Raw genomic sequence first — 19,470 nt, forward strand, 5'->3', positions numbered from 1 at the left:
AGTCACCTTAAATTGCAAGGAGTTGGCAGGGTCAGCAAGAGTTTCAATTTAACCTTGAAACTACCCAAAATTGTGGGGGAAGCCCCCAAATCACGAAAAGATCTCACCAAACCACATATACTCAGGTCATGGTTGGCAAGACCAGCCCACAATTTCCCAGTCACAGATACTCAAAACCATGATTGGGGAAACCACAGTTGGCAAGGGATGACTGTACACAGATGATCCAGGATTTGCACTGGCTTCCCTTAAAGTGCATAGTGCATTAGAGTGGTTACAGGTAGGGGAACATATGGTGTGGGGCCTCATTTACATTCGAAGAGGGGTTTCAACATCTTATTCCTATCCCTTCTTCTGGTTGTTTCCATAATGGGAGGGTTCCTGACTGCTTTATGAGCTTGTTCTTTGGCCTGCCAGTGCTGCTGTTTAATGCCAGGTTGGTCTCGAATAAGATCTCCATCATCCATGATTTAATTGTGGAGGAAGGGGCTGACCTGGTTTGTATTACAGAGACCTGGCTGGGGGAACTAGGAGAGATTAGTCTTTCCCAGCTGTGTCCACCTGGATATTTAGTGCAGCATCATCATAGGCTGAACAGCCAGGGGTGGGGGTCACTATATAAAAGCTCTTTTTTCCCCTCCAGGCCCCCTGTCTAAGTGAGTGCTGGTTCAAAGTGTTTGTACCTGGTGTTCAGCTCTTGGGAGAGAGTGGGGATTCTGTTGGTGTACCGCCCACACTGCTGCCTAGCTGTCTCCTTGCCTGAGCTCACAGAGGTGGTCTATGATTTGGTATTGAGGACTCCTGCTAACTTGGCAAAGAGGCACCTTTTAACATGGTGATTCTCTTTATTTAGCAGGGGGAGAGTAACTGGCCCTGTCCACCCCCAGCACAGTACTTCCAGTGACTGTTGCTGGTGTGTATCTTATGTTTCTTTTAGATTGTGAGCCCTCTGGGGACAGGGATCCATCTTATTTTATTTATTATTTCTCTATGTAAACCGCCCTGAGCCATTTTTGGAAGGGCGGTATAGAAATTGAATTATTATTATTATTATTATTTGTATCTCACATTTTCATCAGATTCATGTGAGGCGGTGACTGTCCTGAATTGGTGCCTGGATGCAGTAATGGATTGGCTGAGGGTAAACAAGTTGAGACTCATTCAAGCCAGACAAAACAGAAATAGTGCTGGTCGTTGTTTCCTCTGCCTGGGTGAATGATGTTCAGCCTGTTCTAGATGAGATTGAACTCCCCCTAAAGGACCAGGTTTGCAGTTTGGGTGTGCTCATCAATCCAGCACTGTCACGAGAGGCTCAAGTGGCCTCTGTGGCTTGGAGAGCCTTTTATTAACTTCAGATACACTCACTGTGATCTTACCAGGACAGAGATAACTTGGTCACTGTTATTCATGCTCTACTAACCTTTGACTTAGATTACTGCAATGCATTGTACAGGTACATAGGGCTGCCTTAGAAAATGGTCCGGAAACTGCAGCTGGTACGAAATAGGGCTGCAAGATTATTAACTGGGACTGGACGTCTTGAGAATATTACGCCAGTGCTTCATCAGCTGCACTGGCTCCCAGTCCATATCTGGGCCCAATTCAAAATGCTAGTTTTTAACTTTAAAGCCCTAAATGGCTTGGGACCAGGTTACTTGAGATAGCGCCTTGCCTCATATGTCCCAATCCAAACCTTAAGATATTTAGAGGCCTTCATCCAAGTGCCCCTGACAAACGAGGTGAGGCGGGTGGCTACTAGGGAGAGGGCCTTTTCAGTGGTTGCACCCAGTTTATTGAATAGCCTCCCCAGTGAGGTTCACCTGGCTTCATCACTTTGTTCTTTTAGATACCAGGTAAAGCCCTTTTTGTTTACTCAGGACTTTTAAATTTTAATCTGCTTTTAAATGATTTATCAATGTATTTTAAATTGTTCTGTATTGTATTTTGTATTTTCCCCCCCCTTTTTGGAGGGGGTCCGTTATGATTTAATGTGTTGTGTGTTTTTATCATATTTTATATGAATACGTATTTTATAAGAATATTGAATTTGTATCTCATGTTTTAATGTTATATTTTAGTGTTGTAAGCCACCCAGAGAACAATTTATTATGGGACAGCTAATTTTTAAAAAATTATTATTATTATTATTATTATTATTATTATTCCACCAAAATATTGGTTTTAAGCTATGGCTGATGCCTTAGAGCCCAACTCTTCCTCTGTATCTCATCACAATTACATTTAACCAAAATAGATTTCTGGATGTTGATCTGAATACATTTAATAGGCAACAGTTATCTCTATTAAGCACTGGAATTCTCTTCTCTTAGAAATTCAACAAAGCCCAGATTTGCTGAGAATTATTTTAAGAGGCAGTGCAACACCTTATTTAAGATAGCACATGGTAGCTGGAAATGAATGAGGTGTTTAGTGTTATGTTTAATATGTTTTATAGTTTTGATGTAAAAAGGCTAATTCATAAAATGTTTCTAAATATTGTCCTCCATTTCTCTCAGCCTTTGGAAATAGGGCAAGACCATTTTCTGGAATTAATAAATATAATTCATTAATTATATAACTTTCTAAGCAAACATTCTTCTACATTGCTTCAAAAGGTTAATAACATGAAGACAAAAAGACCAAAAAAAAACCCCAAAAAACTATACACCTCAGCGGCTTTCTTCAGCCTACAATTGCAAAATACAATGTCAATCAAAGGCTATTCATATGTCTTTCTTTTAAACTACAGTTTCTCTTATTCAATAATTTTCTGTCATTATCCCAAGAAGCCCCTAGTCAGCTTGCTTCCTTTCTACTGGTAATGTTTTGCATGTGTCTCACCATGAGAACTGACATTCATTAACACCAACATTTTACTGCAAAGTGGGAAATGTTAAGTGGGAAAAATCTTACAGGCATCTTTGAAGAGAAGACATCATCTGATGGATGAGGTGGACTCATGGAATGTGACTTTAGTACTATTTTTCCATTGTATGTAAGTTGTTCCCTGCAGTAAAGAATAATAAATCAGAACATGTTGAAAATGAAATGTGGCCTTAAAAATTACTGAACACTCATGTATTTATATTCCAATATTGTCTTTCCACCTCAAGAATACTCAAAGACAGTACCTTTCAAAAAACAAAATTCAATAAGACAGCAATAAGACAGAGCCATTAAATATAATAAACTAATAAAAACAGCAGGTTATGAACCTCAAGGGACCACTACACACAACTTCCTCTCTGCCACAGAGAATGCCTCAACACCCGGAGCTTTCACTTGAAAGGTAAACAACTGAAAAGGGTCTCTCCTGCTGATCTCAAGGGGTGGACAAGGTGCATTCAAGCTAGTTCACAGAAAGTTAAAACCATACTTCAGCATGCCCCTTCTAAAACCTTCACAGTCGTATGAAAATACAATTGAAACACATATATAGAGTAACTTACCTAAAACAATATGGTTTTTAAAAAAAAAAAATCAGAGATGACATGCTTTGTAAAGCATTTCATACAATAAACTAAGAGTAACATTAAAAAGAAAATATTGAAGTTATCCATACTGTATGAGTACAAAATTTGGTTCACCATCAATTTCCCCAAACTGCCTCAGAAAGTTCACTAATATTCATTGGAGCACAAGATACCTGATGTTGTGGTACAAAATATGGTTAAGCCACTTGGAGAAAACAAGTTTTGCAGATTATTTCTAAAGTAAATACTATTGTATACCCTTGACCGAAGAACGGTACACTCCTATCTGGGATGGTCGTCCTCTTCCACCAAGCGTGCAGCTTTGGGAGGGACACACATGGAGCATTTTGACAGATTTTAAAAACCACAGCATTCAATACAGACTCTCCAGAGTAGCCTGCTTGCTAAAAACAACACTTTCAAGACATGAAGCAAAGGAATTTAAAGGAAGTTCAGTAAGGATCCTCTATCTGATTTAATAACAGATGGGGGGAAAACACATACTATTTAATATTTCATTATTGCTTAATTTGTAAACATTCACTTTTCTTCTAATTGTTAAAAAAAATATTAAAGCTTCCTAGAAATGTACATAACATCTTGTTAGATTTCATCTTCACACTGCACTAGGGAAAGCAGTGCTTGTTACAAGAATAACTTTTTTTAAGCAGTTCATTAGGAAGTCCTAATTGCAAGCCTTTCTACTGAGATGGGTACACTCCAGCTAGGTTTTTGTTGCATTCTATGTTGGAATGTATTATTTCAACAATTCCCAAATGATAAGCTGGGACTGGAACTCCCACTATGTAATGGGAGGCTTCATAGTGGTGCCACTAATGGTTAGCATAGACAATTCTTCAAAAGAGAGAAGATTAAGTTCTGGGTTAGGATAAGATAGTCAAGAGGACTTCCAAAACAAAGGGAAAGCTCTGCCTACATCACCAGTTTGAAAAAGCCTGGAGAACAAATTACATACAGGTTAAGAAACAGACATAAAGCAAGTAGTTTAAGGGTTATGAAGGCTCTCACTACATAGCGGGAGTTCCACTCCCAGCTCACTATTTGGGAATGCTTAAAGTAATAAATTCCAAACTTTGCAAGAAATTCAGCATACTTAACTCTAGGGATGTGCCAGGAACCATGGCGGGGAGGCGGGGAGGCTCGAAGGCGGCAGGGGTGCTGCTTTAACTGCAGGGGAGGGTGCACTTACCCCTCTCGCCGCTTTCTCCCTGCTGGTGTCCATTTTAATCCAAGCCCATCGGGGCGGCAGCATACCTTCCTGCCGCGCTGTTGCCTGGATATGCCTGGAGGTCACGGGTGCACGGGGGGGGGGAGTTGCGGGGGGGGGGTAAGTGCACCCTCCCCCGCTCTTTAAGTTAGACACCCCCGCCTTCAGAGGCACATAAAGGGCCTCCGAACCAGTTCCGTGCTCATCCCTACCAAACTCTACATAGGAATAGGCCTCCTGTTGCTGCTGTGCTCTTTTCAAACCATGCTTTGTGTAAGATAGCAAGCTAGCTCACTTGAAAGGAAGTTTAGCTGAGTCACCTCTCCCAGCACCTTGGGGGCTCCCTAGCTCAACATTAACTTGAGGAACTCTGGTAGATTGTCTCACTGCCACCAATCACCCCCTTTTCAGCAGGGTTATCTGACTGAAAGTGGGCAATAAGCCTTCAGTCCCCCCTTTAAATTGCTAGCCGGCAAAATAAAAATGTGGTTCCACTTGTCTATACGTTCAAGTGAGAAACTAGCAGGCCTTTGCAGCTCTTTGGGGGCATGTGAACTAGGGGACTGAGGAGAGCAATGGAGTTTTACCAACATCCCTCATGGTGAGTCTGCATGTTCCTGGCAGGGGTTAGTGTTACTAAGGTTCTGGTGAGGTCCAAGGGAAAGGGGAAGCCAAGGCTGGAGGCTTCAGAAGTTTAAGATTACGGAAATGTGTTTAGAAAGATTTGCATTAGAATCTATTTTATCTCTGTGTGTGTCTATGCAATATCTATCTCTTTGCTTTGTAACTACCTATCTTCCACATCAGCCTAGTAATGATTATGCTAAGCATCGCCTGAGAACATCTGGGTGTTCCTCTTGTAACCACTAAGAATTGTTAATCCTATCTCAACCAGCTATACTTGAAAACCTAAACTTGCTTATTTTTGTAGTAAAACAATAAACTGGGGGCGGGGGGTGTTTAAAAATTATTGCAGAGTGTTTGACTGGTTCTGGAAGAAGGGGAAGCCCCTAGTTCACATGCCCCAAAAGAACGGCACATACATTCAAGTCGAACCATGTTTTTATTTTGCCTGCTAGCAATTTAAAAAGATTGGATTGAAGGCTTATCACCCACCTTCAGTCAGATAACCCTCCTAGTAAGGGAATGATTGGTGGCAGCAAGACAATCTACCAGAATTCGAGTTAATTTTGAGTTAGGCAGCCCATGAGGTGCTGGGAGAGGCGACTCAGCTATAATTCCTCTCACATGAGCTCGCTTGGTGTCTTACACCTTGTGTCTTGGGTTGGGAGGAAAATGGTGTCCTGCCTTTGAGCGGGGCAGAAGGAGGTATCTCAAAATGGGAGTGTTTGCTACAGAGCGAATAGGTTGTGCCACTTAGTTCAGCTCTCGTGTGGGAAGGAGCTTGTGTAGGAAGAGCAGAAGCAAGGCACCCTAAGAAGCTGAGCATTTCACAATGCACATACTTGCTAGCACCCACCCACCCATTCTTACCACAGCATTCAGAGAAAGAGAGAGTACAAGTGGGCAGAGGTGGCTGCTGATGAAAGAAGCAACTGCCTCATCATTTGGGTGAGTGATAGTTGGAAAAAGCAGCTGCCATGTCTTCTTATCCTTTTTCTTGCTCACCTGTTATCTTCCTCTGCACAGCACTGTGATGAAGAATGGAGGGCACTACCTGCTCACTCACCTTCTCCATTTGGCCAGCACAGCACAGCACAGCACAGTGGCCAGTCGGAGTGAATAAAAGGAAGCCATGGCTGCTTACAGGAGCTGCTACCACCTCTGGTTCCTTATCCTTTCCCCATTATTTCTGGGCAGTTCTGTCAGGACAATGGGCTCATTGATCAATTTCCACTGCTGGAATGCCCACAGAGTTGGTGCACAGGTGAGAAAGTGACTAAGTGCTGCCCCTTATGTAACTATCCACCTCTGCCTCTTTGCATGTACCACCCTTCCTCTGGGCACCACACTGCTGTGGATTTTGCTCAGTGGGCTCATCATCTCTCCTATGCTACCTAGAAACTGGAGGCAGACTGAGCTGCTGGTACAAGGAACAGCTGCTTCATCCTAGGCAGTGCCATGGGGTCCAATCATCACGCTGCCCCGGGGAGGGGGGCGCGGCGGGGAGAGCAAGTGAGAGAAGGCAGCAGCTACTCCCTTATATTGTTCTTAAAAGTTTCTCTCAGCGGATCTGCTGGCCCCAATTCTATTAGCATGGCTTCCTCTCACTCAGTCTGCAGCCCCACTAGGCTCAGTCCTCTGTGCAGCGCTGACCAAATGCAGAGGGTGCCTGAGCAGGGAGATCCCCCCATTCATCACTAATCTGCCAAGAACAGATTGGGCAGTCTCCACCTCCTCTTGTGCACCTGGTCCTTCCCTCTGGGTGGTGCTTCAGGCCCAGTCCTTACCATCACCCTTTCTAAAGTGAGAGGGCAGGCTGCAACCACCACTCACTTGCCTGCTTTCATGGGTTAGCAAGCCTCAGCTGCCCTGTGAGTTTGAGCAGGAAGAGGAGATGTGGCTTTTTGCATCACACAGATCAGAAGGGCTCACACCTTCGAAGCTGGGACTTTCAGCCCAAAGATACCAACCCCTGATATCAGCCCTGCCCCCAGGTGAGTATTCATAAGGTTGCAGCCTAAATCAGACAAGTCATTTAAAACCTTATAATAGCAGAACAAACATTTTGAAATGTAAACAGTTATTTGTAAGAACATTTAGCTTGTGATTAGAAAGGCAAAAGCTGAATTACAGCCGGCAAAAGAGCCTTTGTTAAGCATATGTGCAATGTCTTTTAAAGCTCAATACATCCGAGTAAGCACACATAGGAAATCCAAGTTAGCTCAATGAACATTACTCCTAGGTACTCCTGAGCACAGAATTGGAGTCTTATAGAGGAACATGGTTGGGCATCAAAGTAGTCAGGAAACACTGGAATTAAAAAGTACTAGAACCTTAAATACTCAGTAGAAAGCACCATCTTGCATTCACTGGGTTCATACACAGTACAGGCGGCTTTCCCCTTCGCCCTATTAAACAGAGACATGTACTAATTTTAATACATGGGGGTGGTGATTCTGTTTCCCAGAGCTCTAAATAAAAGATCTTACTTGCATGCCAAAGATCTGATTTCACAAAGAATCTTGAGTTTTTTTTAAAAAAAAAAACCACCCAGAGTAGCTTTTCCAAATCCTGTAGGGTGAAAGTTTCAGTCACCTAATTTGAAAAACTGCAACTTAGAAGCAGATGAACACTTACGCCACAAAGGCTCATCAGCTTTATGGTACCACAGGACGCCTCCTTTCTTCACTTTTGCAAGAAAATTGGTTGGATAGGAATTAAAACAGTCATCTTACTAATTAAAATCCATATCTGCCCTACATTTGGGGGGAAAGTACAAAATAGAAGTATGTTGCAAAATATTTGAGCTCTTTCTAAAAATTGTATATTTGCTAGGGAGAAGGGAAATCAGGATTTATTTGGGGGGGGGGGTTCCCCCCCCCGGTGGTCACCAAATGTTATAGAATAACCGAATGACTCATGCACACACTGCATGACTGCTCAGGTTGAATAGTCAGGTTGAATCCCTGTTTTATATGTTTTTAGCTTGGTGTTTTTATTGCTTTTTATTGTATGTTTTAATTTTTGTAAACCGCCTTGGGGTTTTCTTTTAACGAAAGGCGGTATAGAAATGTAAAAATAAATAAATAAATAAATAAATAAATAAATAAATAAATAAATAAATAAATAAAATAGCCAGGCCTGCTCAACCTAGACCCCCCCCCCACTGTTTTTGGACTACAACTCCCATAATCCCCAGCCACAGTGGCCAATAGCCAGGGTTTATAGGAATTGTAGGCCAACATCTACAGGAGGGCCGAAGTTGAGAACCCTGACCTAAGTTAATGAGCTCATGTAAGTCAGGCTAACTGATGAATCATATATTAACTGTGATAAATGCATATAATGTTGTTGTGGTATCAAGCTGAGATTAGATTTCACAGCTGGCTAGTCTGAAAAAATAATTATATTTTGAAATAAAGCCAGCCACCATGTATGGACCATTGCTAAGACTGAACGTTGTACTCTTAAGTTCTTGGTTCAAATTGCTACACAGCCCACTACACTGAGCTCCGGACACCATTCTATAGTTCTGACCTGCTGAGTATTCTAATAAGGTTGCTTCCATTGGAAAACAATGGATATACTATAGAAAACAAGTGAATGTCATTAATAAGGCAAAATAGAGGAATTAATGTAAATATATAGTACACTGCCCTCAACCGCACTTCTCCAAGCAGTGAGAAATTCTAGAGGTTGCAGCACTACTTGGATTCTGGTTTCCTTTGAAGAAGAAATTACTGAAGTCATACAATGTCTTTGTAATCTTTAGTTTACACAAATATTTATTTACACAAATATAAAGACTGAGCGTTGGATAGGGTTGGAAGAGGAAGAAGATTCTGAAAAACACAAAAACAGGTTATGTCAGTTTCCCATCAAGACACCCCTTCATCCTAGAAGATGCTTTTAACCACCCCTCGCCCACAAACTTATACATCCCAGACTCTTCCTAAAATTCTTTTTGAGTCTCTGCCTTTTGTCTCTTGCTTGCTCTTTCTTCACACTGAATACACCTCTGGATGGAGGAGAAAGGAGAAGGCTGAAGAGTTATCTTACACTGCATTGTCAGCCCCTTCTGTAACTGACTGCCTGGCTTCTGATCACTTGATGGTTCTACACATCCCTGAGAGCAGGGGCGTAACTACTATTAGGCAAGGGGAGGTGGCTGCCTGGGGGCCCCCACGCCTCAAGGGGCCCCCCAGAGGCAAGTCACATGACTCCCCAACACCCACAGAGCTTCCTTCATTATGATCCTTCCTTCGACCTGGCTAGTATCTCTCTCTCTGTCTCTCGACTCTCCCTCCCTGCCTCCCTCCTTGTGTGTATGTATCAGTGAAGGGCCCATTTTAAAATTTTGTCTCTGGGCCCACTCCAGCCTTGTTACGCCCCTGCCTGAGAGATATTACTGTCTAATCTTTGAGAACTCCTGGAACACAGGTGAGATGCCAGGAGACTGGAGACAAGCAAATGTCATCCCTGTTTTCAAGAAGGGAAGAGCCGAGAAACTACAGACCTCTCAGCTTGATGTCAATATCTGGCAGGATCCTAGAACAGATTATTAAACAGGTTGTCTGTGAGCACTTAGAAAAGAATCTGGTGATTAGGAGTTCTGCATGGATTTATCAAGAATTTATGCCAGACTAATCTCATCTCCTTTTTAAAAATAGTTACCAGTTTAGTAGATCACTGCAATACTGTACGCATAGTATTACTTGATTTCAGCAAAGCATTTGACAAACGCTCCCAAGATATCCTCATTGACAACTCGGTGAAATGTAGAAACTGTTGATGCTACTATTAGGACTAACAGCTGGTTGAACTTTCGTATCAGTACAGTACTCATTAATGGTTCCACGTCATCCTGAAGAGAGGTATTAAGTGGAGTGACACAGGTCCCTGTCTCGAGCCAGGTGCTGTTCAACATTTTCACAAATGACTTGGAGGAGGAAATAGAGGTGACATTTCTCACATTCACAGACACACAGCTAGAAGAGATGATTAACATAGAAGACAGAACGAGGATTCAAGCTGATCTGGACAGGCTTGAATATTGGGCCAAAATCAACAAGGCAGAGTTTGGGTAAGAAAAATCAAATGCACAAGTACAAGATGGGGAAGATCGGAGCATTGGTGTTCACTTACCGTGAAGGCTCCTTCTGGTTGATGTTGCCAGGGACACCTCTGGGTTATCCTTTCCCACTAGCTCCAAGGCAGGACAGATTCGATTGGTTGTAGAAATTTCAGCCACGCCTCCTTGGTGCTAGGAGGATAACCCCTCCCAGTTCTTGCTGTCCGAGAGAAATACTGGTACACACCAAAGACGGACTGGACAATAAATAAACATGTGAAAAACAACCAGACTGGAGCAGCACACAGGGTTCTTGGGCTAGAGGCAAAGAGCGGATCGGTATAGCCTGCGAACCCCGGAGGGAGGCCTGAGAAGGGACTCTCCACGGGAGGAGGCCAGGAGCGCCAAACTGGGTGGGTCGAGGTGTCCCTGGCAACATCAACCAGAAGGAGCCTTCACGGTAAGTGAACACCAATGCTCCGTTCTCGGTTGAACTGTTGCCAGGGACACCTCTGGGACATACCACAGCTTGTCCAACGCAGAGGGCGGGTGCGCTCCGGCCTACTCCCGAGGGAGAACCTGCTGAAGCACCCTTCTTCCAAAGGACGCCTGAATATCGGCGTAGGATTCGATCTTGTAGTGCTTAGTAAACGTAGAGGGATTGGCCCAAGTGGCGGCTCTGCAAATGTCCTGGATTGGGGCATTAGTTGAAAAGGCGGCTGAGGTGGCGGCCGCCCTGGTAGAGTGCGCCGAGATGCCTGAAGGCTGGGGTAAGCGAAGTGTCTCATACGCCAGCGAGATACACGCCCTTATCCATCGTGCGATAGTAGGTGCTGATACGGGCGAGCCCATTGATCTCGGGTGGAAGGAGACGAACATTTGGTCCGTATTTCTGAATGAGGCGGTGCGGGCGATATATTTCTTGAGGCAGCGCCGGACATCCAGGTTATGCCAGAGTTTTTCCTTCTCGTGGACCGGGCGCGGGCAAAAAGAAGGGAGGAAAACATCTTGAGACTGATGGAAAATTGGGGCAAAATGAAGGTAGGAACCCATCTTGCGATGGGTGGAAGGGGGACACCACCTTTGGCCTCATGAAGGGGTCTGGAATGAGCCTGATGGCCTCTTTCTGAAATATACAATGTGCCTTGTTTTACAGACAGCACCTGCAGCACCGAGAAGAGCCTTGCTGAAGTGATGGCCACCAAAAAGGCCAATTTAAACTGTAAGATCCTGATCAGAATAGCTGCCAAAGGCTCCAAGGAGTGAGCTTGCAATGCCTTGAGGACAGTATGTAGTTCCCAAGAGGGTAACGTATGCACTGTTGGAGGTGACATCAGCGAGGCACCTCAAAGAAACTACGCTGGTGAGGATGTGACTGAGACATTTTGTCTTTTCTACTGAGAGCAACTCCATCAACGGCAATGCCTGCCGTTGCAGGGTATTCGGACATAGTCCCTTGTTGAACCCTTCTTGTAAGAAGAGCAGGAGATGAGATAACTTAGCCGTGCCCTTCGGAACGGAGTTGCGAGACATCCAGCGAAGGAGTGCTCCCAATGTATATTGATAAATTCTCTCTGTCGATGGACTTTACGACGCCAGCATAGTGCTGAGAACTCCCTCCGAGTAGCCATGTTGGCTCAGGACTCGGCACTCAGTTTCCAAACGATGAGCCGAAACCAACATGGATCCGGGTGTAAAACTGGACCCTGATGGAGCAGGTCCGGGGTCTGAGGCAACTCCCAAGGTGGCTCCACCGCCAGATGGAGGAGCTCTGGAAACCAGGGTCTCCTGGGCCAGAATGGTGCCACTAAGAGTACTCTTGCTCGAAGACACATCCATTGCAGGACTCTGGCCAACAGAGGTGTCAGAGGATACGTATAAAGGAAAGCGTCTGGCCATAGACTGGATAGGGCATCCACTGCCATCGCCTCCCTGCATGGAAATCTAGGCATAAACGCTGGGGATTGTGCATTCTTCGGAGTCATGAAGAGGTCTACCTCGGGCATGCCCATCTTCTCTGTTATCTGGGTTAAAACTGATGGATTTAGAGCCCATTCCCCCAGTTGGATGTCAGCCCAGCTTAACCAGTCTGCAAACAGGTTCAGCTCTCCCTTGATGTGGTGTGCCATCAGGGAAGGAAGGTTGCTCTCTGCCCAAGACAGCAGAAGGACAGCCTCCTGGTGAGATGACCTGGACCCCCATTGCTTGTTTACATATGCCTTTGCCGTCGTATTGTCGGTCTTTACAAATACTTCAGTGCCTTGGATGATCTCCTGGAATGCTAGTAGCGCTAGGCAAATTGCATGGAGTTCCCTCCAATTTATGTTGTGAGAACGCTCCTCCGTGTTCCATAGCTGCTGCGCCAACTGGTTGAGGCAGTGGGCTCCCCAGCCCCTGTCAACTTGGGTCTGTTGTTCTGATGAACATCTGTGGGTCCAAGAAGGTCTTTTCCCAATTCAGGTTGCTGGAGTTGATCCACCAGCGGAGAGAGTGACGCAGGTCTGGTGGCAACTTTATAAGCAGTCTACACTTCCTTACGATTGCCTTCTGGTGGGGTAGGAGAAACCACTGGAGGTCGTGCAGATGAATTCAAGCCCACGGAACTGAGTCTGGTGCGGCCACCATCAAGCTCAGCAGTCTTGACAAGGAAGCCAGAGGAACTCTTGGATTCACTAGGACCAGGTGAACCTCTGTCTGGATAGTCTGTAACCTGTCTGGTGGAAGCAAGAGGCGGTCCACTAAGGTAACTATGATTACCCACAAATGGCGCAGCCTGTGGCATGGCGTCAATTGACTCTTTTCTCCATTTATGATGAAACCATGGTTCGAGTGTTGCGATAGTTAAGGACCAAGTCCTGTTCTGCCTCTGGGAGAGATCTCGCCTGCAGCAACAATTGACTATCCCTTTCTGACAGAGTTGCGCCACCAGTGGTGCCAACAACTTTGTGGAGACATGAGGGGCTGCTGTATTGAAAATGCCTTCCAGCATATCTAAACCGAAGGTACTGCCTGCTTTCCGGGTGTATAGGAAGATGCAGGCAGGCCTCCCTTATATCTATGGACGCGAGCACATCCAGATGAAAGAGTGCCTCTGAAACTGCTCTTAGAGTTTCCATCTGGAAATGAGTTCTGTGGACCCATCTGTTCAAAAAAATTTAAGTCTAAAACAGCTCTCCTTGAACCGTCCCTTTTTGGGACGGTAAATAGGATAGAGGTGTTTTGTTTTGCTGTTTTGGTTTGTTTGTTTTGTTTTAACACCCTCTCCCTCCTGTGCCAGAGGCACTGGCTCCACTGCCCTGATGTCCAGGAGGAGTTGGATTGCCTAGACTATCGGCAAATGCTTTGAGAATGCTTTTGACCTTAGAGTGGGGATAAAGCAGCAGGGGGAGAGGAGTGAAACTCTATCCTGTAGCTGTGATGGATCAGCTGCAGAATCCAGTTGTCTGAGGTTAATCTTCCCAGGCTGGGGCGAGGTGAGACAAATGCCCTCCAAGCCTGAAATGCTTCAAGTCATTGTAGTGGCTTTTGCTGCTTTGACTGAGCAGCTTGCTGTTTGTAGGTACCAAACCCTCTAAAGGGTGCTCTCTGAGGATTCCAAGATCCCCTCTGGAATTTTGTATCTCTGTCCTGGCCCCTGAAGGGCCGGAAGCTATGAAAGGACCGATTGTATTGGAAGGGCCTTTTAAAAGGCTGTTTATCAGTCTTTTTATTGGTTGAAGGCATTGTCTTTCACTTATCAGACGATTCTACAAGAATGTCTTGTAGGGCAGACTCACCAAAAAGCTTCTTGCTGTCGTAAGAGACGGTAGCAAGGTTTAGCCTAGAGGTAGAACCAACCTGTCCAATTTTGAGCCACAAGTGGCGTCTGCCAACAAATGATGAAACCGCCTCTTGCGCTGAGAATCTAATCGTATCAAGAGTGGCATCGGCTATAAGGGCCTGCGCCTTCTGGATCTTGAATAGTTGCTGTCACATCTTAACTGGGTCCCCTGGAGGATCACTCAGAAGATTGACCACCAATAATAAGGAGTCACGGGCTGCCCTGGATGCTGCCGCTGTTGCACGGACCACCAGGCACACGTTCTCATGACACGATTAAATGACAGCTAGACCTTCTGGTCAGCTATGTCTTTTAGAGAAAACTCACCCTCTCGAGATGCCAAGGAATCCGACACCAATTGCGAAATCGGGGCATCCGCATTTGGTGTCCTCAACATATCTGTAGTGGTTTGCTGAAAAGAATAAAGATTGTTAGCCATGCACACAGCCTTGCAGCTGGAAGCTGGTGTCAACCATTCCTGTTTGACTACATCCACAAACAACTCTGGCATGGGCATCAGCCTGTCCTTGGGGTGTGCTCTAGGAAAGACCAAGTCCCCTTTGGCACAAGAGTCAAAACTCTGCCCAGCCTCAGTCCCATTGTTTTAATAATTTTGAACATCAGTGGGCTGAAGTCCTCTGCCACAAAGAGGTGCTGTGACACTGAGGCATCACCAGTGTCCTCCCCTCCAGACCATTGGGTCCGGATCAAAACCTCCTCCTGCATTAATTGGGTCTTCAGGGTCAGAAGGCAGATTAGGCCTCTCTGAGTCTGCAATGACTTTTTTTTTGGGGGGGGGAGGTGCAAGTAAACCCCTAGGGCCCCCAGAGTCTGATCAGAAGCATCAGAGGAATGGTCCCGTGCCACCTTGCCAGACAACTTGCCCAGCAAACTATGCTTAAGCTTGCTTTTGGCCTTCTTGGGAGAAGGACTGACAAATTCGCTAGGTGAGGAGCTCACACTGGGTGATTTATGCCTTCTCCCCTTTGTGGATCTCTCACTCCTCTTAGGGGGCCTAACCTGGTAGATGGTGCCAATGATTGCATTGCGAAACCATGCCAGCTACTCAGGTGGCAGCACAGACTTAGGTAAAACAGCAGAGTTAGAACTGGAGGCTTCTTTAGGCCCAGTCTCTGCAGCAGACTCCCCCTGCTGGCCAAACTCCATAATCACAGTCTTAGGCTTTTCCCGCCCTTTTAGAGACTGTCTCCCTTTTACATTACCGGCTCCTTCAGGTAAAATGGAGGGATTCTTCGCAACCGTCGCCATCTTAGGAACAGAAGATGCCTGTGATGGCCTCGCTGCCCTGCCGGTCAGGTTGCTAGCCAGCTCGCCAATCCGCCTAATCTCTTCTGAGGTTGGTGGGGCGTTGGCAATAGGGAGCCTCCCAAAGCGCTCTTCACAGCCACTTCAAGCTGCCTGCAGCAGCGTGGCGCGCCGGGCCGCAGTAGAGCGAGTCTCGCAGCCCGAAGGCGGGATACTCGATGCGGCCCCTTCGACAATCGGGACGGGCGGCTCGAGAGCGGCCATCACCGACGCGGTAAAATTACGCCCTTCCAGGGGGGACTCCGTGGCCCACAGATGAGAGACGGCCGATCACGGACTGTCAACTCACTGCTGGCGAATTTTTCAGGAGGTTTTCGGGAGGTCGGAAAAGCGGCCTTGCTATGCAGGGCCTGCAGCAGCCTGCGCCAATGGGGCCTACAAACGGCCCTGAAGCCTCCCAGGCTGAAAACATTCAAACTCTTCCCCTTGTTGGAGAAATTGCTCTGTCCCTCTCTGACTGGCTCCAAGCAACGGAGAGGAAAGAGGAGATGAGGGGGGAGAGAAGTGTGGGGGGGAGAGAAACAGACGAAAGAAGGGCGGTTTTCTTTCTTTTCTTTTCTTTTCAGATAATAGCAAGTAATAAAGATCAGGGACAGAAAAAAAAAAGGATTTGGAGAACAGAATACTGTAGTTAGAGAAGTAATATCAGCAGAAAATAGAGAGAGCTAGAAAAACGCTGCCATGGAGCTTGCTGAGGACAGAAAGAACTGGGAGGGGTTATCCTCCTAGCACCAAGGAGGCGTGGCTGAAATTTCTACAACCAATCGAATCTGTCCTGCCTTGGAGCTAGTGGGAAAGGATAACCCAGAGGTGTCCCTGGCAACAGTTCAACCGAGAAGGGGCTGGGCAGCAGTACATGTGAAAGCAACCTAGATTACATAGTGGACCACAAGCTGACACGAGCCAGCAGTGTGACACAGCTGCTAAAAAGGGAGCATGTTGCATTAACAGAAGCAGAGTGTCCAGATCTTGAGAAGCAATTGTTCTACTCTATTCTGCGCTGCTCAAGCCTCATTTGGAATGCTGTGCTGATTGTTGGGCTCTGCATTTTAAAGAGGACTTTGAGAAACTGGAATGGCTCTAGAGGAGGGCAGCAAAGATGGTGAGGAGGCTGGGAACCAAATCCTATGAGGAATGGTTGAAGCAGCTGCGTATGTTTAGCCTGGAAAAGACTAAGGGGAGATAAGATAGCCATATTCAATTATCCAAAGAGTTGTCATATAGATGCAGGATTGAATTTGTTGTCTGCAGCTCCTGAGGACAGGATTTGAACCAATAGGTTAAAATCGCAGATTGAGACTAGACATTAAGAAGAATTTCCTAATTTAAAGGGCTGTTTGACAATGGAACAGTCTGCCTCATGCAAGCGGTGGGCTCTCCATACAAGAATATACTTAAAGCTTGACAGTCTGTCAGGGATGGTATATTCTAAACAGGATTTCCTCCCAATTGCCTACAGGGGGCTCAGTACTGCAACTTCTCTCTGTCCTATAACCCTTTACCACCTGCATGTACTTATAAAAACATCACACACTGCTCCATAACATTTCATACAGACACCACACCACCAGTATTGAAAATGTGTAGACAATACTAAAATATATATAGAATGTCTGAGAAGCCTGCTATATATTATTATCATTCACCATTCAAGTATTTTGAACAGTAAACTATGTTTTATAGTTTTGGTAGCTCTCCACAATACTACATAGTCTAAGAAACATATTGTTTATGGCTTCTTGTTACCTCTGGAAATGTTCTAAGGATCATTTACAAAGTATGTCACACTTTTAAAGTATTTTGGAAAAACCCAGTTACACAGTATTTTATTTTAGCCAACAGTCAATGCTTTGTCAAGCATTGTTATTTTAACAAACAGCCATTCCCACTCTTCACAACTTTGCTTGTCCCCCCTTCTTATTATATAATCTACTTTATGGGTGATCTCATAGGGACATGTTCCACTTACAGTCCTTCTTAACATTCCTTGGTCATCACTCTGGACACAGTGCAAAACAAATTCTACAGGACATCGCCATCCCCTTGATTCCAACTGCTGCCTTTCATGTATACAAAATATTTACTCTGACACTGGATGGAGGAGCAGTTGAGAGAGGGAAGCAAAGAGCAGAGAGCAAGAAAGATCTCCTAATGCCAAGAGACAGAACACAGAAAGCAGCATCAAAACTGATGTACTTTACACAGTAACTTTGTCAAGGCAGGGTATAGAATTTAAGAATTTATATCTTGATTTTCAATTGCTTACACAAGTAGCAACAGGATAAAACAGCAATAATATAAAAGTATATTTAAATTTAAGGTAACTCTGTGTCCACCTAGAACAGGAGGCATAAGAGATATACCCCTCCCAGATCAGTTTTAAAATAAAGGTTTTTATTTTGACCCTAGAAGGGTCAAGCAGGCAGATCTGGCACATAGCAGGTGGTAGTGTTTCATAAGCCACCACCAAAACAGCTCCATTATCTATAGAAACAAGTTTTCTTTGTTTCTTTCTCATTTGACTTCAGTATTCAGGAAGGAATGCATGGGGGAAGGTGCTCCCTCATTTAACCCAGATTCAGAGCTTTAAAGATTAACACCACCATTTTGAATATAACCTGGGGAAGTCTGGTTCTTGCAATATTGAATCAAATGCTCCATACAGTCAGACAACCAATTGTCAAGCAGCCATATTCTGAACCAGCTGCACTACCATAACCACCCAGACTATTAAAAAGCACTCAACATCACAGACAACCTTAACCTGAGAATCTAGAAGGAGGTCTAAATCCAAGAGCATTCCCATACTGTGAATCTGTTCTTTTATGGGCAGTAAGATCCCTCACAAGACATACATATCCATAGACTAGACCAGTATAAATAAATGCAACAAAGAGGTACAAGAGAAAATTCCATCTATTTCTGAAGTGGGATGGTAATTTTGGAAGCCTTCTTACCAATATCCTTTATGAATTATTTCTTAAAGAAACAAGAAGAAAGCTTTTCAACAACTAAAGTAACCCAGCCGGGAACAGAATAGCTACCAAAGTAACACACACACACACACACACAGAGATCACCCAGCACAACACTCAGTTATCAAGGAACGCAGGCTCCTTTAGCCTGATCTACAGAACACCACCACCATCTGCTGACTATTTCAGTGACTTGCACAAACAAGGAAAAAATCCTGAAAGTGCTTTGCACTTTTTCTCATCCACTGCAGGTCAATTACTATAACAAGAAAACATTTTATTAGACACTAATTCCTTTCTCTTAAAAAAGGATGTCATTCTATTTGGCTTGCATTTTTAGTCAAATAAAGTAAAATTTTGAAATGCACAAGTCTGCAGTATTCTCTCTTTATAAGAAAACTGTCTCTGCAAAAGATTGCACTTGAAACTTTCTGCTACTCAGGGAAGTGGAGAGTATGTAACTGTATACCCCTGCTAACTAAGCAAAGAGGCATTTTTCAAAGTGGTGATTCTCTTTATATTTAGCAGGGGGAGAGCAACTGGCCCTATCCAACCCCAGCACAGCATCCCTCCAGTGGCTGTTGCTGGTATCTGCCTTATGTTTCTTTTTTTAGATTGTGAGGCCTTTGGGGACAGGGGTCCATGTTCTTGATGTATTATTTATTTTTCTATGTAAACCACTTTGAGAACTTTGGTTGACAAGCAGTATATAAATATTTTAATAGTAGTATCAGTCACAACATTCTTCCGAATCAATGGAACTGCATGATGGGAGCACAATACAATAGAAGTATACCAGGTCTGAATCTGAAATACCAGGTCTGAATCTGAAATAGGAAACTACATTAAAATGCATGAAACATCTTAACCAGGACAACCTGTGGGAAGAAACTCAAAAGATAATGGCCTGGTTCCCACAACCGTTTGAATCTTGGCTTAAAGTGGGTTACTGA

The 19,470-nt window shown here is 44.6% G+C and overlaps 1 protein-coding gene across 9 annotated transcripts in view; it reads right to left on the minus strand.

The window, feature by feature from the left end:
• Positions 1–19,470, minus strand: part of CEP112 (centrosomal protein 112) — a 462,785-nt gene that overhangs the window by 424,428 nt on the left and 18,887 nt on the right. For all 9 annotated transcript variants that reach the window (XR_008315603.1, XR_008315601.1, XR_008315600.1 and 6 more), the window contains one exon: positions 2,914–3,007. Coding sequence is in view for 2 of the 9 variants with exons in the window: in XM_053292958.1 (XP_053148933.1) it covers positions 2,914–3,007 (94 nt within the window). In the remaining 7 variants the exon portion in view is untranslated. The remainder of the gene's footprint in view (positions 1–2,913; positions 3,008–19,470) is intronic.

Source organism: Hemicordylus capensis, chromosome 2, assembly GCF_027244095.1.
Source record: "Hemicordylus capensis ecotype Gifberg chromosome 2, rHemCap1.1.pri, whole genome shotgun sequence".
Lineage (NCBI taxonomy): Eukaryota > Metazoa > Chordata > Lepidosauria > Squamata > Cordylidae > Hemicordylus > Hemicordylus capensis.